Source organism: Excalfactoria chinensis, chromosome 2, assembly GCF_039878825.1.
Source record: "Excalfactoria chinensis isolate bCotChi1 chromosome 2, bCotChi1.hap2, whole genome shotgun sequence".
Taxonomy (NCBI): domain Eukaryota; kingdom Metazoa; phylum Chordata; class Aves; order Galliformes; family Phasianidae; genus Excalfactoria; species Excalfactoria chinensis.
The window spans coordinates 19,267,954-19,293,869 of NC_092826.1; the positions used below are offsets into that span (position 1 = coordinate 19,267,954).

At 43.4% G+C, this 25,916-nt stretch overlaps 1 protein-coding gene across 2 annotated transcripts; it reads right to left on the minus strand.

Moving 5' to 3' along the window:
- Positions 1–1,419: 1,419 nt before the first annotated feature.
- On the minus strand, positions 1,420–25,486 carry BAALC (BAALC binder of MAP3K1 and KLF4). Of its 2 annotated transcripts, XR_011902916.1 has the most exons (4): positions 25,118–25,486; positions 9,007–9,164; positions 5,539–6,137; positions 1,420–2,016 (listed from the first exon to the last, which is right to left on the minus strand). XR_011902916.1 is itself a non-coding variant. In XM_072330105.1 (3 exons), the coding sequence occupies exons 1-3, from the start codon at positions 25,278–25,280 to the stop codon at positions 6,033–6,035; spliced, it is 426 nt and encodes a 141-aa protein (XP_072186206.1). In that variant the 5' UTR covers positions 25,281–25,486; the 3' UTR covers positions 1,420–6,032. The 2 variants fall into 2 exon arrangements, 1 of the variants encoding a protein (XP_072186206.1); XM_072330105.1 differs by having other exon boundaries at positions 1,420–6,137.
- Between the last annotated feature and the right edge of the window lie 430 nt (positions 25,487–25,916).

A 25,916-nucleotide genomic window follows, 5' to 3' on the forward strand; every position in this document is an offset into this window, starting at 1 on the left:
GGAACCAAATGATGGGCTGTGTCAGCATCTTGGCCAGGGATCAAGGAAGAACAAGCTGTTTGTCAAAGAATACTCTAGGCATAGACAATGAGAGTAAAGATGATATTTCAGCAAGAGTAATCCTTTCTGGAGTTAGGGGGAAATATCTCAACAATTTAGTGCCATTGGAAAGACTAGGAGAAAATAAGTGTTACCCGTAGAAGTTATGAGTTAATTTCTATGGCACAGGTTAAACAATGCTGCAGCTGTTTTCTTTGATCTGTTTTCCAGTTCAGCCAGGATGTTAAAAACACATTCTTCAGTGTAATGTGACATTGAACACATTTGCCACAGGTTCAGGCCCAGTGCTGCCTGTGGCTGAGGGAAGGGTTGTCCTGTTTTGCTCACCTCGAGCATTGGGTGCAGGTCTGGGTGCCACAGTATTGGAAGGACATAAAACCATTAGAGAGTGCCCAAAGAATCATAGAATCACAAGGTTGGAAAGGACCTACAAGATCATCCAGTCCAACTGTCCTCCCATTACCATTGCAACCACAAGCCACTAAACCATATCTCATAGCTCCTCATCCAGACACCTCCTGAACACTGCCAGGGATGGCGACTCCACCAAGCCCCTGGGCAGCCATTCCAGTGCCTGACCACTGTCTGAGAGAAAAAGCTTTTCCTTATGTCTAATCTAAATCTCCCCTGGCACAACTTGTGGCCATTTTCTCGAGTCCTGTTTATTGCCTGGGAGAAGAGGCCAAACCCCTCCTCATCACAACCTCCCTTCAGGAAGTTGTAGAGTGCAACGAGGTCTCCCTTTTTTGTTGTTGTTTTCTAACAACAATCACTCCAGCTTCCCCATAACTCCTGTTCTTCTTGCAAGTCACACTAAAGAAAGGAGATAGGAATGCTTCTCATCAGTGTGCTCAATTCTGCACTAAGCCAGCACACTTCCATATTTGCCCATGGACTGTCTTTTAGACTGCCCTGGCTCTTCTGGGCTTCCTTAAAGTGAGGGGCCTGGAACACAGCTGAGTGCTTTACCAGAAGCCTTGCTGAGAATGCATGAAGAGGAAGGATTACCTCAGCGTGCACAGCATTTGCTATCCATGGAGCAACCCAGAGCTCTAATACAGCACCTACTGAGAATGTCTCAGATTCCCGGTGTCTCCCACTTTGCCATTACAGCAACCATAAACTCTCCCATTTATAATTATAGAGCTACAATTCCGCTCATTTCTAACCTTGTAAATCCTCTGTGACAAATCCAGCTATTTCTTATGTGAAAGATGTGACCAAACAGTCCATGAGCCACAGCCTGAGAACATCAGATACAAAAGTGTTTCATAAAGAGAGGCAAAGCAAACCATTCATTATAACTTCTCAGTCTTGAAGGTCAATCAACCAAAAACACAAGAATGGAAAATCAAAAGAGAAATGAACAGACACTTAAAAAATTGTCTTTATTTCTGTTTTCAAGTTCAAGATGAATCTTCAATAATTTGCCGTTAAAATGAGAGTAGAAAAATGCTCTTTCCAGTCTGGTTTGAATTCCTACTTGGATAAGTTATTATTCTCAAACAAAACTAAACCTGCTTTTCCAAATGCCATTTCTGTGCACAAACTACAAAGCTTATTCTTCTAATAAGTCAGGTAAAACAGATTTCAATTCGAATATTAAAGCCTTTTACATTTGGGAATCAGAACTACAAACACAACTCAAAAGCCCACAAGAATCCCAGGCATGAACTGCAGAACAGAAGTACACCTTAAAGAGGTAACAGTGTAAACAAATGGAGACACACACAGAGATGGATGTGTACGTATACGAACATGTTGGGAAGATGAGAAAAATCGGTTCTTTGTTTTATATGTGATCTTTGCCATTTAGATAACAAAAATGTACGCTCAACCCAGTACTTACATACTGCTTAGGCATTAGTTGTGAGTTCCTGCTTTTTAGTAATAGGACAGAATTCTGAATGTTGCGCAATAAAATGGTGTATCTCGCAGTCACGTCACACAGTAATGCTGAAATGATGAAATAAAAGGAGGAAATATGAGGGACAGCAAGGAATAGTAAGAGACCAAACTATAACAAATGCTGCCTGCTGTAAATTCCCTCTCTTTACCCAGCACCTATTTTCTGGTGATTAAATTTCTCCCATATAGGAAGAAAATGTATTTTACATGTATGTACATATCAGAAGAAAATCGTACACGTATTTTGTATTGGTACTATGGAAATCTGTCAAAATAATGTTGTTTCTATTTAAAACCCGACTAAGGTAGCTTATAAAATCTCATCCAGGATCAGCAGGAGGTGTTTTGTTTCAGTGTGGCTTTAGAAATCCTCCTGCACAGCCAAGAAATGTGGAACAAATGAAGTGGCATCATGCCTTTAGTGGAAAAACTACATTTCTGACATACAGGATGAAAGAGATGTCAGCAGGTTCTCGTCTAAAAGTGTACACCTCCTAACACGGTTCTTTTACTACCTGTATTTGAGCCTTTTATATTTTAAAGATACAATGCGGAGAACAGATCCTGCAAATAAGGCTCTTCAGTCCTAGGAAGGTCGCTGTGAGTGAAGATGACCAGGTGACTCACTGAGCTTTTTCTTTGGCTAAAACCAGCACAGCATCTATTTTTAGGACTTTAAATTGTCTTGAGTGCTACAGGCTAGATTCTGTCACTCTTAATTATACAGAGTGGTCTATTATTTCATAAGCTGAATGGTCATGTCTACTGGTGGTTGTCTTTAGAAAAAGCAAAGTAAGGAAAACATAAATATAACTCCATGTACAGAGGCAGGATTCAGGTCTCCTCAGTGCACTCTTAATTCCATTGGGAACTTAAATACTAAGAGCTAACAAGCTACCTTAGATGTCATCATAGAATCATAGAATCATAAAATCACCAAGTTTGGAAAAGAACTCCAAGATCATACAGTCCAGCCTTCCACTTACCACCATTATTTCCTGCTAAACTGCTTGGCACACCATCTAAATATTTCTTGAACACCTCCAGGGACGGTGACTCCACCACCTCCCTGGGCAGCCCATTCCAATGACTGACCACTCTTTTGGACAAGTTTTTCCTAATGTCCAACCTGAATCTCCCCTTCCTCAACTTGAGGCCATTCCCTCTAATCTTATTGCTAGCCACATAGGAGAAGAGGCTGATCCTCACCTCACTACAAACTCCCTGCAGGCAGTTAAAGAGAGAGATAAGATCTCCCCTGAGCCTCCTCTTCTCCAGACTAAATAATCCCAGTTCCCTCAGCTACTGCCCATAAGACTTGTGTTCCAGACCCCTCACCAGCTTTGTTGCCTGTCTATGGACTGTCTATGCTGAAGCTCCAGGGCTTTGATGTCATTCTTGTAGGGAGGGGCCCAAAACTGAACACAGTACTTGAGGTGCAGCCTCACCAGTGCTGAATACAGAGGGATGATAACTTCCTTGCTCCTTCTGGCAACACTGATTCTTATACAAGCCACAATGTCACTGACCTTCTTGGCCACCTGGGCACACTGCTGGCTTATGCTGACCAGCACCCCCAGGTCCATCTCTTTACACAGTCTTCCAGCTACTCTACCCAAGCCTGTAGGTTTTTGTGGCCAAAGTGCAGGATCCGGCACTTGGTCTTGTTGAACTTTTTCCTATTGGCCTCATCTAAACTATCCAGCCCACCCATATCCCTCTGTAGAGGTTTCCTACCATTAGGCAGATCAACACTTCCTGCCGACTTGGTGTCATCTGCAAACTTACTGAGGGTGCATTAAATGCCCTCATCCAGGTCATCCATAAAGATATTAAATAGGACAGGCTCCAATACTGACCACTAGGGATCACCACTAGTGTCTGCTCACCAGCTGGATTTAACTCCATTCACCACCACTTTCTGGGTCATTATCCTGTGGTCATGTTCCCTGCCACATCCAGTAAAGGATGATAAGGTAGATAATAAAGCAGTTCCTATTCAGAATGAATTAGAAGAGTAATGTGTTACAAGAAGAGTTTATGAGGTTGTCTGTAACTAGATGTGGTTTGTATCATGAAGGTTGGATCCGGTCTTTGAATATCCTGAAGTTAGATTTGAGGATATAAACATGTTTATGGGACACTGAAGTAGCTGAAGAAACTTACCATGAGTAGGTAGAAAGGCAATACAAAGCAAGTGGCCTTCCTGGCTCCACAGCTGTCACACAGATGGAGAACATGTAGCTTTCCTGGTGGTTTACAAGTTTGGCACAGATCTGGGCTGGTTCACAGTCTGCTCTGCACAAATCATGCAGACTCCTGAATGTGTGCTTTCAATCAGATTAGCACATGGCCTCAAACAAAGGCTATCCGTTTCTACATGAATGTCACTGAGCTGCTCCAGCCATTGCTTATTGTTAGAGTGAGTCAAGTCCCTTCCTGTCCTGTAATGTTGCAAGCCAGTTGGCGGAGAGCCACAAGCTGGAGATACATGCAGACAGACTTGGTTTACTTGTATAACACCGTTTTCAGTACTTTTTCATTCCCTTATGTAAAAGCTAGCAAAGATCACTATCCAGACAGCACGATGAACTGTGGAAGGTTCAGCACAGGCTATTTTTTGTCATTTTTAGGACAACTAAAAATAAAGAAATACTTCTTATAAATACACCTATTATATGCAAAAATCTCTTACTGGATCTGGATTTTGCCTTGCCTTTGTGTCAGAATAGTCAATAAACAATTCCCTATTGCATAGACGTGTTTTCCAAGAGATTATTAAGCAATCATAAACATTGCAACAAGTTATCAAAGTGGTCCAAATCTGGAATAAATTGGGATTTGGTTCCACAATTCTTTTTATAATAGTTTTTTGAAGTGCAATTGGGACTTACTGCAGTTTGTACATGGATTTTCTTTCTGATGTCATCTATTTGTTATGAACAATTTGTAAATGCCTGCTTCAGATGGCCCCCTAAGGATATCTGTATATGCTTGATGGAGGAGTCAAATAAATTTACCTATTCTATCTTCATAAAAGAACAAACTTACAAAGAATATATAGTATTATTTCTATATGGAGAAATAGGTTGAATTAATTCCTGGTCTCCACTACATTGAAAATTTCTTTTCCTGTTAGCTGTATATTTATGATAAACATGGAGTCGTGTGATTCGGAATGCATAATATGCAATTAAGTACATTCTTCAGACCAAATCTATTACTACTGATCAAATAGGGTCAATACTTCTGAGCTGTTATTGATGGAACATTATTTTCGGAGTTAAAGGTATTTTCATGTAAAGTTGGTGATCACTATTTTCAGTGTCTTGTGAAGTCCATCCGTGTCTCCACATAAGTAAAGGGATGTGTGTAAAAATCCAAAGCAGACAGAACTTTATCTGCCAGCTGCACTGAGGAGCTTCAAGGAAGGTCAATATGAAAGTTACCATTTTTAGGACCTAAAATCTGTCCATATGTAAAATAAATTAAAATCAAGTAATATTAATATATAAAAAGGGTATTACGTGACTCACTACATTTAAGTAATACACATAGTTTAAAACATACTTAATGAAAGCCTGAATCTTGCTGACTCCAAGATATCTGGGTCTGAGCTTGGTGAGAGGGAGCTCTTTAAACATTCAAGTCCACTGCAGATTCTGTAGATTTGAATGTGCACATTCAACACATCACGTCTGAAAATGCAGGTTCATTCTCTTCATTGGCCGTTTTAAATTGGGATGAGCAATACCCATTATCCTCCAGTCTCATCCTACTAGCAATGCAGAACAGAATACATATGAGTAGACCACATAGCACTTAGTAAAGAACAAATGGCACAAATGTTGGTGTTTGTCTGCATGGTGCCACCGCTGCAGACAAATGCCATCTGAACACCCTGCAGTGTCTGCAGCTGTTTTCTACAAAACATGATTCTGAAGGCACTCGGCAGCAGCTGCCTGCTGTATCCAACACAGCACATCTTCACATCATCAGTGACTGACCACATGTAAAGTGCAGCACAGGATTCTTAGGTTCATCCTCACTCTCGCGTTCCTTTGTTAATTGACACAATTCTTTGTTGTCCTTCTGTCGCTGGGCCTGATGGTTTTTGAGACACTAATGGTGACTTCTTTCGTTGACATTTTCTGACTGTCCCGTTTACTCTGTGGAAGTTTTAAACAGTACAGTGAGTAAAACAGTGACAAAACTGAGCCAGTGACAACTGCCTCCTAATTTAAGGAGATGGTTCTAATTAATGAACAGAAAGACCTCAGCATTCTCATCACAGTGCAGTGACACGGAGCAACTTTCTTTTGCAACAAAGATGTAAACTTTTATAGCTGCTTTAAAGGCTGCGGATACCAGTAGGCTTTGGATCAGCCCTTTTGGCTATCATTAGCATTTCCATATACATGTATTCCAAAAGTGGAACAAATCTGTTTTCAGTTCAGAAGTGAAAATTAGGGCTTCCTTTGGACTCCACTTGGAAACAAGTGTAATTAGCCTAAAACAGAAATTTCTCTAGTTTCTCTTAGATTTCATCAATCAGAACATGATTTCAAAATGACACTTATTTCTGCTTGTATTTAAGACGTATATACTTGCATATAAAACTTCTATACACCTTTCAGAACTTTATCAGGTTATTTCCTAATATTCAGTAAAGTCCATCTGTCTGGGGCGTGCAAGTGCAGCCCTAATTTAAACAAACCCTTCTTCATGTCTTAGTTTGTCTGCTTGTTTCCATAAACAACATGCAGTAAACCAGATAGGTCTAGCAAAGGACACTCAAAACCAGACAGATATAAACAGAGGGTGGAGATAAACAGAGGTGTTTTTGATAATTGCTTTTCCAGTGTTTCGTGACATAATTTGCAAATGTAAATAATGCCAAGTAAATTAAGTGCAATTTGCTTGGTAATAATGTCGGAGGTAAAAAATGCCTGGCAAACTTCCACTGACACGAGTGGAAAGTTTGTATTTATCTGAGGGCAAAACCCGGGACTCACATAGGCCAGCATATATCACTTCTCATGTATGCAAGCTGAATACACCTGCTCCTTTTCTGTCTACTCTCCAAGTGCTCAGATCCACACAGTCATTCTCCAAATGCTACATATAAAATGGAAATCAAGTAGGTTACTGTCAGACAGCGATATAAGCCAGGATCCACCTTTGTTTCTGAGGCTGATGGACCTTCACTGTTATCAGGACTGCTTTCATCAGCAGAATCTCTTACTTCCAAGTCCTTTTTATAGCATGGTATCACAGAATCCCAGGATGGTTAACTCCACTCAAGGAGGGACACCCAGAGCAGGGTGCCAAGAACTATGTCCTGCCATCACCCCATGAGAGAACACTAAGCTTTCCCAGACACAGCCCACATCATACCCCCTGTCTTTCAATACCACAGTGTGACCACTGGTATAAAGAAGTAGGAGGCTGTAGAGCTAGATTCCTAAGAAAACGGGCCAGAGGAAAAGCAATTTACCCCATAAACCAATGGGAGAACCCAAGTCTCCCGAGAGCAGCATGTTCCACATCACATTGCTTTCCACAGCATTTAGGAATAATAGGAAAAGAGCTGTCAATGTGACTACTCAGTTGAATGAAATTGGCACATTTTGAGTTGAAGGGGTAGAAATAATTGCCTTCTATCCACTAGGCATCTAAATGTTAGGTGTCTGAGTTGGAAAACTGTTATCTTACGCTTCCCTAAATAGTTGAGAAATCAAGATTCAAAACAGCAATTCAGAGCTGGAGCCTGATGCAGGTAACGTGCTTTGCCCACTGCAGGAACTTGCATTTCCTTTTTGGCTGTAAGAAATTTAGACAAATTATCTTCCTTTCTTAGATATACATATATTTTTACATGTTTAAATGTTTAATGTTAAGGCCCTACTGAAAGTGCTACAAGCTCTCTCTGATGCTAGGGTTCAATAGTACAAATACCTTACTGAGTGTATCTTAACTAGAAAAGAGTGGGAGGATGCATTCAAAGCCTTAAAGTTCCAGGTCAGGAACCTACACTTTGCTGAGAAGTCCAGTTATAATTAACATTCACGCTATTAATATGTTGTGGAAGTTTGCCCGTATTTCCCAGTAAGTCTAAATTATTCAATTGCTTGCAAAATCAAACAAAAACCCTCTTCCCTAACAACACATCACTATAATTCTTGAGCATGGCCAAGTCCGTTTCAAAATGGATTAATAAAGATGTCAGTTGTGTTCAGCCACATTCAGCCCAACCAATTGATTTTTATCTGTAGGCTAACATTTGCGAGAGGCATTTATGGTTTTTCTTCACAGCAAACCTGCGGTTGGTTCAAGGTGTCATGCTGATGTATGACACACACCTGTGGCAAACAGCAGGATTCATGTCACTGGGAAATGCTTCTGTCCTACAGAAGTGCAGCAGGTAATACAGTGTAGGTTTAAAATAAGCACAAAGGAACCAATCTGGTATTTGTTAAAAAATTCAAGATAGAGTTTAATGTAGATTGTGTTTTCCATTTGCTTGGACCTCAAAGCCTTGCTTTTTCTTGTGTGGCCATTATACCGGATGATCCGTCTACAAAGCTTACAATTGGTGAAGGCAGAAAGAGTCAGGGTCTGATCCAAAACCTAGGGACACTGCTGAAAGGACTCCCATCGCCTTCTTCAGACTTTGCATCCAGCCATGAATGAACCATGCAGTGCACACAATTTCAGCAGAGCAGTAATGAAGGAAAAACACACTCCCTTTTGGATTATTAGTCCAAACAGTTTGTGCAAGACATGACACAGAGGGACTGAAATGAAAAACAATATGCTTTTTCTTTTATATATATATATTTTTTTGCCATAACAACTGCCAAATAAATCATCAATTCTGTGGCCATTCAGGCATGAGACACCACCAGAGATTCTGGGCCTAATTATGCTCTGGTGTGGTGCAGTCATTATATCTTATCCCATTTTAACTGCAACCAGGAGGAATATCACAAAAGCCGAGGCCAGAGCCCAGCACCAGACACACAGCTGCACCCTCACCTCTGCTGCTCGGAAGCTGCTCTGCCGTGGTGGCCCAGTTCCAGCAGTGTTCACACACTGGGCCCCACTGATGGTCCTCTTCTCGTTGTTCAGAATCCCCGTGGTGGCTGGTGTTGCGCTCCCTCCTGTCTGAGTAGATTTGCCATCCTCCAGAATACCTAGTGAGAATATGGGGAATTGTCAAGCAGTCAGTTCTGAGCAATGACTGGAAACTGTGGCTTCCTCCTATTTCATCCCTTTTTGTGACAGTACAAGCCAGAAAAGGTGCTTCTTGGTACCGTGGTGAGAGCATCCTACCTCCTTTAGTAGCTTTGTAGTTACATTTTGGATTACTTTCCCTTTCTTTTATATTTCACCATGGAACACTGGCTTGGGAAAGATGGAAAATGGGTTAACAAATGTCACACTGGTAGCATCTCCCCATTGGTAGCAGCTCCCCATCTGCTTCAAACATTGGGACTTGCACATACAGCAGTCTGCATGACCGAGGGTTTGTCTCAGGAAACGTAGGCAAGCACCAGAGAGCACCCCTTTGAGCTGTTCCACTTAAAGTAAATTGTAGGGCTTAGATGTGACCATAACATATGTAACCAATATGGATGGGAAGATTACTCTACGGCTGGCTTCCAGTTTTTTTAGCCACAACTGGAAGAAAGAAACTCAGGAGAAATACATTTCATACTCTTTTGAGTATCAGTAATCAAATAAATGATTAAATTACATTCTGTTCTAGCTGGGTGGAGGAAACAGGCACTGTACGGTTTGATACTGACCAGTCTAAAAGAATTTTCTCATCTTACTGCATTAACAAAAATCAGTTGTTATTTATGGAGAGTGCAGAGCTCTATATGTCTGGTTGCAACACCGGGTCTGAAATCCAAACACAAAGAGCAAGTGAGATGCATGACTGTAGCTCTCTATTTTATTTCCAACAAAGCTTATTTGTGAAGAGCCATATTAGAATGAAATCAAATAATGAGAAAAACTCACAGATAGGTTTACTAACTGGTAATGCAGATGTCAAAACTGAAGGAGCAGCAAGTAGTCGCAGAATCTAAGGGGAAAATACTTGTGAATATAAACCGAGGACAATGCATTGCTACATGAAGTGTGCACTGCATCATCATCATGTGCATTCTGCCATGAATCAGGTGGGAATCCAAGCACAGAATAAAGAGTATTGAAAGTGAGACCAAGTAAAGCCTGAATTGTTTCCCAACGATCTGTCAGAAAAGCTGCTTTATCAATATGAAGCAAAACTGCTTTCAAAAGCAATGACTGAAATCAATGCAGCTTCGCCCAAATATCCAAAGTCGTGGTTCTGAAAATACGTAAAGTTGTGTAATGTTTATGACGCCTAAATCAAAACCAGTCATTGCATTTCCCTAAGCAGTCAGAAGGTGGTGTTAGAGTTTTCCTAGGACAGCTTACCTTGTGGTGGTTACTGAGAATAACGCTAAATTGTTTAATTTTGATAGAAAAAAATACTGATTTGAAACTTGAAAATATTATACAGGTTATTTAGGAAGCATTTTGAAGCTGTATTCTGCTGCTGGATGTAAAAACTAATGCTGTTCTTACATGTCTGTGGGTCACTTCTCAGAGACACCAGTAAGCCGTGTCTTCTACATCTCCAGAAAGTCCATCTCTACTAGGACCTTAGGTCCAATATCTTCTATCACTCCACAGAGCACAATGAGAGAGAAGAGTGTCATGAAGCAGTAGACTGATACAACACAGAGAATCACTTTCCAGGAAGAGAGATGGAGAAGCTAGTAGCTAAGTCTGAGTATGAGCTCTAAGCCAGCGGTCACGGCACAGTTTGTTTATTCACCTTGCAGTGGAGCTCTGTGAACGAACTTGAGCACAGCTATGAAGAGGCAAAATGCTCTCAGCATCCCCTACTAAATCCATTAATTGAATCTTGGACATTTGAAGCATGTATGAGTTTTGAGATTTTTGTTCTATAGACTTTCTTTACTAATGTGTCTCTTTGGCCACTTGGCCTCTAAGTAAGTCATCTTGTGAAACAGCTGTTTGCTGAACAGTAGCTTTGTTATTAGGCACAGTTTCCATAGAACAACTTTTCTTTCATTGGTATATTTTTGGAGGCTGATGGAAGATCTCAACCCTGCAAATGGTGTACATGGTTCATTTTATAGACTCTGCTAGATTCTGCTAGCCTGTAGCCCAATTGTCATCTTTTGCAAGGTTGAGACAGCAAAAGTGAATGAGCTATCAGCATCTGAGCCTCCCACAGTCACTAACTCTATCTTTATAAAGGTGATACAGTGGACACCGATACTAGATGATCTCACTTGTGCAGCAAGCTTTCTTACTTTATTCTAAAAGATGTTTGCTATTCTGCAGTTAAGAAACTCTTGACTGCAAAACAGAGATGATGTTGAACATAGGAGCAGATTGTTGCTTTTTAAATAGAAACTATTTTGCATTGCTATTTGGGGTTTGTCACAGTACACAGCAAGGGAAGGGCTGACTTTCTTCTCCTGCACAATCTGGAATCTGCAACCTAACAGGCTGGTAATACTAAGCCTTGGCTCAGTGTCATTTAAAACAAGTCAACTGTCTGGTTACCTATATCAGCCCCACAGTATGGGTTCAGTAAAGATCCGCCACAGACTTTCACTGTAGAGCTTTAGTAGAAATAGAACTGAATGGGCTCAGTAGTGTTACTTCCCTTCTCTCCAGCAGTCTGTCAGTACAACCCCTGCCAGAACTCTGTGGGTCTCCTGAGCCCAGGGAAAATAGTACATCCCATCACAATGCTCTAACAATTCCACTTTTTTTTAACTTCACATGAACTGACAAGCCTAGAATATTCTTATGTCTCTGCTCCCCAAATCAGGGTTTCTGAGTGGTAACCAAACCTTCACCAAAGCAGTGATGACCTCAGGAATGGTTGGAGAGTGTTTGGTCTCCCTGATGGCTGCAGGGAGAGCACACACCGAGCAGCCCCAGAAATCCAAATCTCACTTTGCAGTGAGAACTGCACTTAAGAGGATTTGTTCTCCCCCAGCAATGGGACAGTTTTGACTGGCTTTCTAAGCTGTGCAGGCAAGCTCATGTTTGTATTTCTTAGCAATTCCGATGAAATCTCCTAGACTGTAGCTCAACCAACACCTCTTTCTGTAGCATCAAGGGAAAAAAAAGAAAAAGAGGTTATTTTTAACTGAAATCAATCCCCATGCTTCATCATCCAGTGACGCAAGTGGTAGCCTTGGCACAACTTAGAAGGTAATGAAGGAAGCAGAGAACAAGCAGCAGAGAACAGTTTGAGTTGGGGTGTTCACACACAGCTGAGCCCACTTGCCCAGCTATGCTTCTTCTTCTCATTAGAGATGCCTTCCTGGGCTACTTGAGTCTTTCAGAGTTGCGTTCACGTTGCTTCAAACCATCCCAGCATCAGTGGACAGATATTTACTTCATCCATTCAGCATGGATTCACCACAAACACCTGGCAGGAGAAAGCATCCCAAAGACTCCTCAAGTAGCTGGTCCAGAGAAGGGACGTGACAGACTGCTTATCATAATATCATAGTATCATAGTATTGTGCGAGTTGGAAGGGACCTTAGAGATCATCGAGTCCAACTCCCGGGATTCGAGCCCTCTGTGTAGCAGAGCGGCACTTCTACCCCTTGCGCCACAAGGGGGATTCGAACCCGGGCCCTCTGGTGTTGCAAGCGGCAATTCTACCACTGTGCCACCGGGGCACACAAGTCAGATGGTTTAGACCAAGTTATCTCCAAATAATCTCCAAATAATCTCGTTTTTATTATTTACAAATTCAGAATTTGAATGAATTTGGGGGGAAAAAATGCATGTTTCTGGTTGTTTTGTTTTGTTTTTAACTAAAACAGTGACACTAAAATATTGTTCGAACTTTCACAAATACGACAGTTTAGAGACATTTGGATGGAGTCAAAAATCAACTTCAGTTATTTAATGTGTCACATAAAAACTAGAATTGGTCTGTATGATGTCTGTGCATGTTCCAAGTGTTCCAGAGCTTAAAAGAAGGGTATTTAAAAGCAGTTTCACAGCTGTATCAATGTGAAGTGAACGAAGAAAATCATAAAATGTAAGGTGTCTCAATACAATCATGAAGACCAGTGAGATAGAAAAATCTGACTGAAATATACATCCTACATGAAGAACAGGAGGCCTACTCATAGAGTAGGGCAAAGTGGAAAGAACGCCATATCTCTCAATATTAATGTAAAAATTCAGTGTTCTTTTCAGGCAGCTCATATAAGCAATATACATATTGTTTATACCAAATAAATAAAGTTAGCCCTCCAAGAACAGCTTCTGCTCATACTTAATAGTTTATGAAAGCCCAGAGTATTCAGACTTGTAGCAGAAAACTGAGTTTCTTCAGTCTTTCTGGGATAACTGCCTACTTTCTTCACCGTAAGTAATGAAAAAATCAACGTGTATGAGCAAAATCAGAAATAGGATTTAGAAGGAAGAGTATGAACACTTAATGATTGTTACCTTAGTTCTATCCCAGCTCTGAGTCTCTCTTTACTAAATAACCACTGTTACTATCATCAGGCTCCTTAGCATTTCAGACTTTTAAGTTGTGGATTAGACAGGGATAGGACACTGCTGGTGTTGCCAAGCAATATGGAAGGGGTATGAAGCCTTGTAGAACAGAGCTAAGTTAATCTTAGCCATAGGGCTCAGACCCTTGAGAAGAAATGATTCCCCACACATTTCTCACATTGTTCTCCTCCTTGGGGTCAGAGCATCAGGTGGCGGCCACAGCTGGACACAAATCTGACCACAGTGAGCTGCAGATCTGACCCAGCACTGTGCACCTTCTGCTGTCCTGTGGCACAGCCGTGAACAAATAACATTGGATTGTTCAAAGCATGTCACTTTTATATCTCTGCAACTGACTCAGACAAACCAGTAAGGTTGCATTTTCTGGTTCAGCAGCACCTTTTTCTTCGGTTTGTTTATCACGGCTGTTATCTCCTGAATAATGCATAAGATACTGGTTTATAAAATGCTTGCATAATGAGATACCCAGGCACACTGCACTGTAAAGTCTCAGAGAAAATTTGCAGTGAAACATAATGAATGCTGCTACCACAACACGCAGTTGCTTCCAGAGAAAATATGTCTTCGGTATCATCACTGAGTTCCTTGCTTTTAATGACACACAGATGGATAATAAGTATACAGAACACTGAAATACCTGTCTTCTATGTCTGCTCTCCTGATTTGAATCTACTTGTGCTTGGGAAAAATATGCATCTGCGCGACTGCATGTACTCCTATAGCGTAAATGCAATACAGAACGGATCCCATTAAAGCAGAGAGGAGGCTGTGAAGTGCTCCAGTCATTGCTTCTGAAGCCTGAGGGATGAGGGCAGAGGACCAGAAACACCACAGTAGATTTTTTTTCCCCAACAAGAAGAATACAGAAGCTTTCAGACATAACAGTGAATGAAGGATCCGGGAGATCTGCAGAGGGACGGAATGTCATGGCAGGAACACACTGTCAGAAACAACAATCTGTGTTTTTAGTATGAGCAAATAAAATAATACAAGGCATTCAGAGAATCCAGAGTGATTTATCTGAACTCTAACACAATGCAAATCGCAGATGGGGAAGCAAGACAAAACCAAACCAAACAGAAGTATTTGCATTTCTAGCCATGGGCCCCACACTGCCCCCAGCTCTCAGCCTGCCCAGCACTAGGGGGCTGTGCCCCACAGCCTGCTGCCCACAGGATGGGCATCTATGTTGTTGAAGGACAAGAGGGCTCAGAAAACAGCTAGTAGACAGCAGAGGGTAGATCAGACTCCAATCCTCTTCTGGCTCTGGTTTTGTCACATTCAGGAGCCTTCACAGAATCACAGAATCACAGAATGGCCTGGGTTGAAAAGGACCTCAAAGATCATCTAGTTTCAACTCCCTTCCATGAGCAGCGTAGCCAATATTACAGAGAGGCAACAAAATGCAAGGGTTTCCACCTTGGTCTGTATGCTGTGTGCTTTATTTGTGGGTCCATGACCCAAGGCCGTTATCTTCTGGGGTGGTGAACTTCAGGAGGTCACTACTTAGCAGACAACACACAGTGGACCCATACAGACCCATACAGTCTTATGGAATTATGCTCTCCTATAAAACAATGGCATTAATTCGGTACTGAAAAAAAACATCTCACGGTGAATATGTTTAATACTTTTAAACGTGCACAGTGGTGTCCTGACAAAATGGAGATATCCAGCACTCCACCTCAGTTTGCTGTTTTCCTCCTTCCTTTCACTTCATCAGATAAATGGAGCATCAGATAAAAGGGATTCTTAGAGATGCGTACATTTCAAACCTTCTCTTTCACAGCTGTTTTGAAAGATGCCCCTTTTTGGGAGATAAAAGAAACGTTTGAAAGATTCCAACACTGGAATTTAATGTGCACATGCATATACAAGCATATGAAAAATAGCTCTCAATGTCTAGACAGATCTACTGATGTAATATTAAGATTTCTGCCGTAGAATATGCAGGATTCTAGTAGACAAGGGCAGCATTAAAGCTGCAAACCTTGATATTCCCTGAATGGTGTTATTTCCCAGGTACAGGCAGATGCTAACTGAGCATTGGTATGTTTTTGTTTTAAATTATCATCAGAATCATGGCACAACTACCTTGTAAACAAGCTTGACAATTCTGCAACGCGTACGAAATGGAAGATGAATATAAAATTCATATTTATACCAGATAAAAAAAAGCAGACTGTATCCACCTTTAACAACATGCCTCTTAATGAAAAATGTCGATCTGGGTTTTACATTTGTTGAATTGTCGCGTTGCATGGAAATCTGAATGTTTTGAAGTGATCATATGGATCACTTCATATCCAAGGGATATGGAAAGGAAAATAGACTCCAATAGCCTTCCCCAAATAGTAAGGGGAAATTGGTCTGATCCTGACGGGAGGATAAGGAATGTAAACTTAAAAGAATAGTAGCAGTAATCAGGGCACTAAGAAAGAACTGAATGACAGAAAGGTGATGGAATAGAATGGATGAAGGAACAGGTTTTAATACCTGGAATGGGAATGAACTGAATTTTCACTACATCATGGAATAAGAAGTGGCAAAATTTTGTAAGAGCCTTCATGTACAGGGAGAAGACAAAGGCACTGATGGCCATTTATTTTTTAAGCCTGGGAAAATCCTGAGATATAACTTATTAAGAAAGATACTCGTGCTGCTTGACGTGTTGAAGGGAGACTGAATAGTGGCTTTGAGTTGCACGTGTTCTCATGGCCTATCCTTTTCCTTCACACAGTCCTTAGGCATATGGCACTGAAACATCATTCACTATGCTTTAGAACAGTTTCCAGTACAGAAACAGTAAGTATTATTCCCATTCTCATTTCCTAACTAATCATGCATAGAAGCTTAAGATAAGTAGATTGAATCATTTCAATTAATCACACCCAGGAGCAACAAAATATTTAGACAGATTAAACAGAAGTCTTCATGAAAAGCAACTATAAGCATATGACATTAAAGCTGAATTGACACTTCAGTTTTGCTCTCTGTGGTTCAGCAGCAGGAAATCAGACTGAAGGTTCCAGGTAAGACATGAGACGTATTTTAACAGTGCATGATTAGCTACTGGTATCATTTATGATAGCTTTGGTACAATGTCAAGAACAGATGAGTTGTAAAGGCAGTCTGAATGTCCCAAAGACAAACCTGTCCTATATGGGAATTAATTCTGAAAAGTCCAATGGCCAAGATGATATTTCCAGCCTGGATATCTGATGGATATCGATGACTCAATTGTCTTGTGGTACGGCTGTGATCATAAAATCCTTTGGCTTAATCTAAATGTATGTGAGCAAAAAAGCAGTCGCTCACATTTGGTGTTCATCCTAAAATAAGGGCAGTAGTTGTGTTGTAATCTAGTGTCAAACATCACCCGTTAACAGTCTACTGAACAACTCCATGAAAGTTTTTTCGCCTTTTTTCCTACCAGTGACTCAGAAATCACTCAGACGTGAGTGGCAGAAATTCATACTTCTAGCACAGCAAGCGTTAGCTGACAACCCTCCTGATGGCCCTCCTGGGAAATGCTGGCAGTTTAGAGAATGACAACTGCAACGTGAGAGGAAACAGGGAGAGGATAATATCCACCTGAAACATACAGAAACAGAACAATACACACTGCTAGAAAACTGGTAAAAGTATCAGTCAACCAAGAGAGGGGTTGGCTGATTATTTTGCTCTTCAGGTTCACCTTAATAGACCAGCCTGAACCCATAGTCTTCCAGGAAGAATGAAATGCCGAAAAGAAATTCTTTCTTATCAGATGCTTAAAATTAAAGGCTCAGCCAAGACAACAGCAACTCAAAAACTATCTGGAGGCTCTGAGTGCATTCAAGAAAACCTTGAAATGGAAAATCCGGGCTTGCAGCCTATAGCTGTCAATGCCACCAGTAAAATGTTGTTCACCATTTACGTGTCCGTTTTACTCTTTACATGTATTTCTCCTAAACAGAACAGAGAAAGCAGTGTGGCAATCTGGGGAACCGATTATGCATGTGCTCATCAGATAACAAAGTTGCAGGAGCACCGCATGATTTGTCACAGTACAATTAAAGAGCAAGCCGTATGTTTCATGCAGGGGCACTGCTGAGCATGGAGCATGACCACATAACGCATCTTCTGAAATACTGCCCACATGATCTAGAAAAGAGTGCTGCTTTCTGGGAGCCAAACAAAAAGCCGTGTAATCAAATCACGGCTTTGATCACAGAACCGTTAAATCTTACCTACTGCTGTATTTCAGTTGAAGACAAAGCTCAACTTTAAATCTCAGTATTTTTAATTACAATCGGCTGATTTCATGTTACATTGCAAAAGTACCTGAGAAAGAAGTGGGCTGAGCGATATGCCCTGTTTCTATTCAGAAATACGGTTCTAGGCTTGACTGGAGGTATGCAGATTTATGTCACTGAAGTGCTGGATTACTACGCTATGTACTCACTGTGGAAATTTAGACCATGGACAACGAAGTAAGCTGGACTCTGTGACGTTTCCTATATGAAATACGTTCTCCTGCTGCTTCGAGGCTGGCAGGAGCTGTCTCTTAAATCTTATTCCAGTTTTCAGCATTAGTTTTAAATTGTACAATCCTAAACTGAAACATTTGAGCAGAAAATGTAAATTCATCCCCTCACAACAGGAAAAAGGGGTTTTACATGTCCTCAATTGTGATATAGAGGAGAAAAGAAAAAGATTTTCCATCAAAACAGACTTTGCAGAACAGTTTCCCTCTGAGAGTCCTGCAGGCAGCGGGTCTCATTGATGAAAGCACCTGAAGGGCAAGAACCAGCCCTGGATGTGTTGCTCAGGTACTGCTCCACTCTCACCATCCCTCTGGCAGCTCTTGTGTGGCTAATGAGAGCCCTGTGGGCAATCACTAAGAACATCCTTCTTGTCAAAGATGTCGAGGCTGCAAGAAGGATTTCTTCCCTTGGAAAATCATCCAGAGAGAAGGTTCCGAATCCAGTTCTGCTGCAAATCCTCTTAACTGATGCCAGGCAGATTTCTCCTTTCCATGAAATTCAATTGTTCATGCACATTGCTTTCTTAGTGAACTTATTTTAACCACAGGTAAATGCTGGGGTAAATGTTTAGTCCTGGCAGGTCTGCATGAGGCTGTAGGAAGGATTTAGCAATACTTGGCCATTGTTTGAGGGGGTTTTAACCAGAGGCCAAGAGACCTGCAGGAAAAGCCATGGCAGTATATTTTAAAATCATACTTGGTTGGGGTTCACACTGAATGATCCAGCCCCATTTCCTGTATCAATAGTGCTTAATGCAGATAGATAGCAAAAAAAGCAGGCTGATGGCTCATAATGGAGGGCTTTTTCTTGTCTATCAATTATATCTGATAATTTTAACGAAATTTATCTCGCTACAGACTCTCCTTTTTATATGGCAGATGATATTTATTAATGAAAAATTCATTCAAAAATCCTCTGAGAGGAAATGGAGGGAGTTTGCATACTTTTCCCATCAGGACGCACTCAATATCACTGACATCAACCAACAGAACACAACAAATAAGAGCACCCGCATGGCAAATAATTACACAGAATGGCAGCAGTGCACAACAGTAGCAGCAACCCCACACAAATTATTTTCCTACACAGCCCCCAAGCAATGATTCTGTAGCAATCCTCCCACAACCCAGCAAAAAGTTTAAGCACGTGTGATCTCAGGATAAAGATTTTTCTCCACACTTGAAAGTAAGGAGATGCTCCATTTCAGGAGGGAGGTATGGAGAGGTCTGGTGACCCAGGGGCAGAGAAGGAAAATGTCCCTCAGTTCTCTGACAGTACAGTGAGATGTTTTGCTGCTTGCAATCCGTGTCTTAGTGTTTGTTCTTAAAAAACATATTGTTTCAGGCCAAGGCTGGGTTTGAGGCAGGGCAGAACTCAAATGCACGTACTGAACGGAGAGTGGCAGCATTGAGCACTTTCAGTTCAGTGGGTTGACCACTATGGCTTACTACACAAATTAGCCTTTTAATTCTATCATTTTCCTGTATTGATAGCTAAGGCTCTTTATAATTCCCTGATTCACTGACTGCTGCAAAGATTTCTTTTTTAACTGGCAAAGGCTACTGTTATTTTCCCTCTCCTGAGGCAGCAGTACAGCGTTGCAGCGCACTGATGCCATTTTCTTTTCTGTCACTTCATGTGGACATGCTGTACGAAGCTTATCTGAAGTTACCGAAGTGTTTGTGAACGATCAGTTTTTCTGAAACAGCCATTTCTCAGGACTCTTTGGCACTGGGTTTGTGTCCCCAGCCCTGCCAATGAGGTTTGTTGCTTCCAGAGCATGGCACAGATGGCACTGCCGGCTGCAAGCTTCTCGGTGGGCTTCACTGTGCTGTAAAGAATCAGTCTTCAGTTCTCCCAACGTACTTCTCTTTTTACACCTGCCAAAACCCACTCCACAGGGGAGCTTTCCGTGTATGCAAAGGCTACTGTCCCTCCATGCAAATGTTTACACACAGGAGTCATAGAATTGTGGAATCACCAAGGTTGAGAAAGACCTCCAAGATCATCCAGTCCAACCGTCCACCTACCGATATCTCCTTGTTAAACCATGTTCCTTAGTACAACATCTGAACGTTTCCTGAAGACCTCTGGGGATGGTGACTCAACCACCTCCCCTGGGCAGCCCATTCCAGCACCTGACCACTCTTTCAGAGACTTTTCCTAACATCCAACCTGAACACCACACCTCCGTCTCAGCCTGAGGCCATTCCCTCTAGTCTTACTGCTGGAGTTATGCTGGAGAAGAGGCCGACCCACATCCCACCACAGCCTCCCTTCAGGCAGTTGTAGAGAGTAATAAGATCTCCTCTGAGTCTCCTCCAGACTGAACAATCCCAGTTCCCTCAGCTGCTCCCCATAAGACTTGTGATCCAGACCCCCTTCCAGGGCCTCAATGGCTTTCTTTTAGTGTGGGGCTCAAAAGTGAACACAGCACTTGAAGTATGGCCTCAGCAGTTCTGAGTACAGGGGGATGATCACCTCCCTGCTCCTGCTGACTGCACTATTTCTGGTACAAGCCAGGATGCCACTGGCCTTCTTGGCCACCTGGGTACACTGCTGGCTCACATATAGCTGAGCATCAACCAGCACTCCCAGGCCCATTTCTTCCAAGGTGCTGATGTACAAAGTCGAGCAGACACACAAGAAGCGTGCCTTCTGAAAGCTAGATGATAAACGTAAGAAGCAAAAACTTTATTTCTCTGAGAAATACCCCATGTGCTGTATTTTCCCTTCCTCTCTGTTGTTTTTTGTTTGTGTTTTTTTATGGTGTGTGTGTGTGCGACTTTGAAGGGTTTCTTTCAGTACTGTCCCCCATCCAGTGTCCAGTTACAACTGAACTCAAAAGAGACCATATCCAGAAAGTACAGGTAAATGGGTAACTTTAAATAATACCATATGACTGTATCTGAGATCAGGATTAAGGCAGAATATGGAGTTACTGTAATGTGTCTGCAGTCCGGGAAGAAGCTCTGTTCATTCTGTGCAATTCCGAGCTGCAATAAGATTATCTCCTTAAAATACTACATGCCAGAACAGCTGCTGTAATTGTTCCTTAGGCATATCAGACTCTGAATCAGCCAACTCATAAGCAAGCAGCTCTAACAGGCACAGGAGCACGGAGGGATAGTGATATACCCCAACACGCTGCTACCACAAGCAAAACTGATCACTCATTGGCTCTCAGGCCAAAACAGATTGTTTTTATGAAATACTTCTCTGCAGTCTGAATTACAAGAAACAATCTGCTGCACAAAGCATGTCCTTCCTCTGTAACCCTCCAGCCGCTTACTCATTTACATTAAGATTTAACTTCATGTTTACCTGCTGGATGAAAAGCAGGAGATGATTGCAGCTGTGGTCAAAACTGATCCAGGCTGTGTTGTCATGGTGACAGGCATTCATCCGGCCCCAGAATTTCCCTACAACTGCAGTCAGTCTCTCCTACTGCAAAGAATGGAAACGTGATTTTAAGAAACTTCTACAGGAGAGGCTGCAAGTGGAGCATGGCATCCTGCGCGCTGTGCCTCGGCCAGGGGCTAACTGCAAAGATAGATAGATAAGGGCTAACTGCAAAGACAGGGGCTAACTGCAAAGATGGGCCCACACTGCCAAGCTCCCCGCAGCAGGCACTGAGCACCCAGCTGCAGAGTGGCAGCGCAACTCGTCCTTTCACCTGACAGAAAAGAACCAGAGTTATCCATAACTGCATGGCTGTGTTCGAGCCAGTCAGCAGCCAGATCGCAGGATACTAATGGCATCTCTCTGCTACGAGATATGGTTTTGCTATGAGGTACGGTTCAGTAGTTTGGTGGGTAGTAATGGTAATAGGAGGATGGTTGTATTAGATGGTCTTGTAGGTCTTTTCCAACCTTGTGTTTCTATGATTCTCTCCAATTCTTCGGATGGATTTTTTTTACAGTATTCTTTTTATTTCTAATAAAGGACACCATTCCGCTCCCACCTTATTGCTGCTTTGCAAATGTCTTCATGAAAGGATCAACTGTGGAGAATGTTTTTCTTTAAGTGCTTTGGGAGAAAAGAGTTTCCTATAGAAACAGCACAAAGACAATAAAAACCAATTGTCTTGGCTTTTAAAGCCTTGGCCGGTGCCGCGAGCCAGGCAGTGATAAAAAATACATGAGTGTTTTATTAGTTGAGGCACTGAACAAATGAGTTCAGAGACAGTCGATACACAGCTTCTCAGTTCTGATACATGACATTCATTTTCGTTAGTCGCTACGTCGTTAAAAAATTCATTACTAATTACTCCAGCTGAGGCTGGGGCTCACGGTCCTGTCGCTGCAGGAACACATGAAGGACAGAGCCTGTCCTGAGGAGACCGCAGCACTTGAGCTAACCCATGGCTGTGAGCTCTTTCTGCCCATGAGGCAACACGCTGCTTTATCCAATCTGAGGCACTTCCATCGGTAATGAAGAAGAAATAATTGAATGCAGAAGCTTAGTCGCTGGAAAAAAGAAAACACCGAAAAACAACAGAAACTCTAATAGGATGGGACGGCTTAAGGCCTGCTTGAGAAACAAATATGCAATTTGCTTGTTATTGTTGCTACTTAATCACTTTATAAAGCACTTCTTTGGTACCGGTAGGAAATTGGTAGAGTGTGTCTTAACTTGCCAGCCTACACATACACAGACCTGACTTCTCCCAGTGTAACACAGCAAAATATGCAAACGTGTGCCAAAACACCTCACAGTTTTTGTGCTTTTTTAAGTATAACGTTTCCCTGTGGTTTGCCTGTGACCTGTGATGTCTGCCCTCGGGACCAGCCTGATCCTGCAGCTTCTCCCTTCCTCATGCACTCGCTCCACATGCTGACACCTCCGCTCAGCTGAACCAGGCTGCCCAAGAGAAAGAAGCGGTTTGTGCAGAGGGCTGCAGGAATGGGAGCCAGGCAGAAATGCAGCCTGTTATTTCCCCAGCTATAGCCTACACAGCAGTCAAATCTCACAAAGAGTTCTCAGCTGGCACATTGATGGGTGTCTGTACAAGAAGCTGCTCCTTTGCAGCCTCATTTGAGTTTCCATTTTTTCTCTCCCTCCTGAAAGCCATTCATCCTATGAGCAGAACAAAACCTGCTGGTTTAAAAGGTGTCTTTCCATTTCATCCCCTGCTGTGCCGGATGAAGTTGTTTATTACTTCTATGCTGCAACTCACCCTTACCAGCTCACCCTGCTCATCCCTGCCAGAGGCTCAGCACTGTGCTGCAGCAAGCTGCTGTCACATCTTTATGGCTGTTGGTGACCGGTCCTGAACCCAGGAAAAGTTCTGTCTTACTTTAGCTATAACAACTGTTACTATCCTATATGTTTTCTCCCCCCCTCCACCCTTATCCCCCCCAAAAAAAAGCTAGCAGCACATCCTTCTCCTCAATGCCCTGTTGTCCTCTTCTCCCCTCCCTTACTCTCTTGTGCCTCTCCCTGTTCAGCAGTTCCCAGCTCTCACAATGATGTCATGCTTTCCTCCTGAAATCTTAAACCCTTACCTGATCTCTTTTGCCCCTCCAATTGCTGTTTTCTTCCCCTTTCATCTGTAAATTCAGTCCATGTGCAGTTTGTGGAACACCTCTCTCCTTCCTTTCCTACTCACCCATTGCCCTTCATCAACCCTCTCTGAAATACTCTTGGACTTTCCAGACACCCTTTGGGGCCACCCTGCATCCTTGGGCTCCCTGCGCTGGCTACAGCCAGCCTGGCTGTGGTCAGGGTGACTCTCCCTTCTGAAGCCATCCTTCCTTTGTTTCTATCAGTACGTCCTCTCCTTATTCTTTAATCCCTTCTGCAGATTTTGTGTAGAGCATTTCTCGTCTCCAAATCATTTACTATTGCACTTCAGAATTATCTCCTGTCCTCCTCTTATCTCCAATATTCTCATCTGTAAGTTCAATTGTTTCTGTGTAGAACGCTTATTGATCTACCTCTTTGTCACCTCGTACCCAATATCAAATCTCAGGCTGTATCTGCCTTCTCTTTATGATCTTCACCCACCAACACAAACTAAACATGGCTAAAATAATGATAAGCATGGTCCTACATCCAGCCTTCAATGATGGAGATAACACCATTGCCTCCATCCAAGTTTCCCAGTCAGTATTACCTCAAACCTCCTCAAAATCCTTATCTAACTCCTTTTACATACTGCATTTCATATTCCAACCCACCTCCCATTTCTCACAGTTTCCCATGGGATTGCTGTGAAGTCTGTGAGATTTCCAGATACTGCTGCACACTGAATGATTCTGAAAACATCAGGAACCCCACAACAGGCCAGAGCTCTCCATTCCCTTTCCCCCCCACATCCCTGCTTCAGTACCACAGCTGCACAACTGAGAACGTTCCAAGATCTGAGAAACTCAAATGTGCCAGCCAGCACCTTGGCAGGACACTGCTCGATCAACTGTCCTATTTTGCTTATCACCCTGGTTTGATGGCACCTGGCAGAAGGCTGGTGCATCACATCCACGTCATTTTAAACCTATTTCTTAAGTGAGCTTTTTTACCATAAAAAAATACAAATATTCCACAGCAAAAAGGCCGAGTTCTCCTTCCTTCCCTCTGCCTCACCCGAGCACCCCAGACACGGAGCAGCTCTTCCCGCACACAGCCGAACACGGCTATCCGGTACCTGCGTGCATCCCCAGAGGGGATGCTCCGGTGCGCAGCGCCGCAGACCCGCAGCGTTCTCCAACCCAGACTTCGCCGCCCGCATACCTCGGCAGGAGCAGAGGAGAGACATTCTCTGGAAAGCGGGTAGAGCACACAGCCAGCCCTACACACACTGCGAACCTGGGCGTACAGACAGCCCTATGCACACCATAACTAGGCACACGAACAGCGCTCTGCACGGCGCACACCGGGCGTACATCCAGCCCCCCAGAGGGGACACGGCCGGCCCCACAGCGGGGACACGGCAGTCCCCACACCCCGCACGCAGAAGCCCGGCTCACGGCAGCCCCCGCCCGGCCCCACTCACCGGCTCGCCCCGCGCCCAGCTCCCTGCTGCCGGGCTCGGCGCCGCCGGGTTCCTGCGGGCTCTCGGAGTCGGTGTTGGTCAGCCAGGTGGACTCGGTCTCCCGCGTCCAGCTCTCGTAGTAGCGAGGCTCGATGGCGTCGGCCCGGCTGCCCCCGCAGCCCATCGCGGCCGTCGCTCACAGCCGCCGCCCCGGCATCATCGCGTCGCTCCCTCCCCTCGGCGAGGCACGGCCCCGGGCACAGTACGGACACGGGCACAACCACGGCTCGGGCCGCCTTCGCTCCCCGTCTCTCGCTTCGCTCACTCCTTCCGACCCATCGCCGCTCGGCGTGCTCTCCCCACTCCTCCCGCCTTTATCAACTCCCTCGGCCTCCCTCCCTCCCTCCGCTCTCCCCTCCCCTCCCTCCCGTCGCCCTCTCGGAGCCCTTCCCCTCTTCCCCCCCGCCCCAGGCTCCCCCGCCGTACCTTCCCGGTGGCCGGTGCTTACAGAGCGAGCGCAGTGCAGCCGTCCTCTTGGCCCGTTCCTGCAGCCCGCTCTACGTACCGTTTTACACACACCACAGAACTGCAGAACCGTAGTGTTTGGAGGGGATCTCTGGGGATCAGCCAGCACAGCCCCCTGCTACAACAGCTCCCTACAGCAGGTCACACAGTCCAGGTGGGCTTTGAGTACCTCTGGAGAAGGAGAGTCCACAGCCTCTGTGTGCAGCCTGAGCCGGTGCTCTGTTACTCTCTCAGCAGTGAAGATCTTCATGTTTGTATGAAACTTCCCATGTTGCAGTTCCTGCCCGCTGCCCCT

Excerpts from the sequence above, each read along its gene's own strand:
- BAALC (XM_072330105.1), bottom strand. The coding sequence starts at position 25,280 with ATGGGCTGCGGGGGCAGCCGGGCCGACGCCATCGAGCCTCGCTACTAC. Across the intron at positions 9,165-25,117 it reads GCTGGGCGCGGGGCGAGCCG|GTATTCTGGAGGATGGCAAA; the intron begins GTGAGTGGGGCC and ends TATTCTCACTAG. Across the intron at positions 6,138-9,006 it reads GCAGCTTCCGAGCAGCAGAG|AGTAAACGGGACAGTCAGAA; the intron begins GTGAGGGTGCAG and ends AAACTTCCACAG.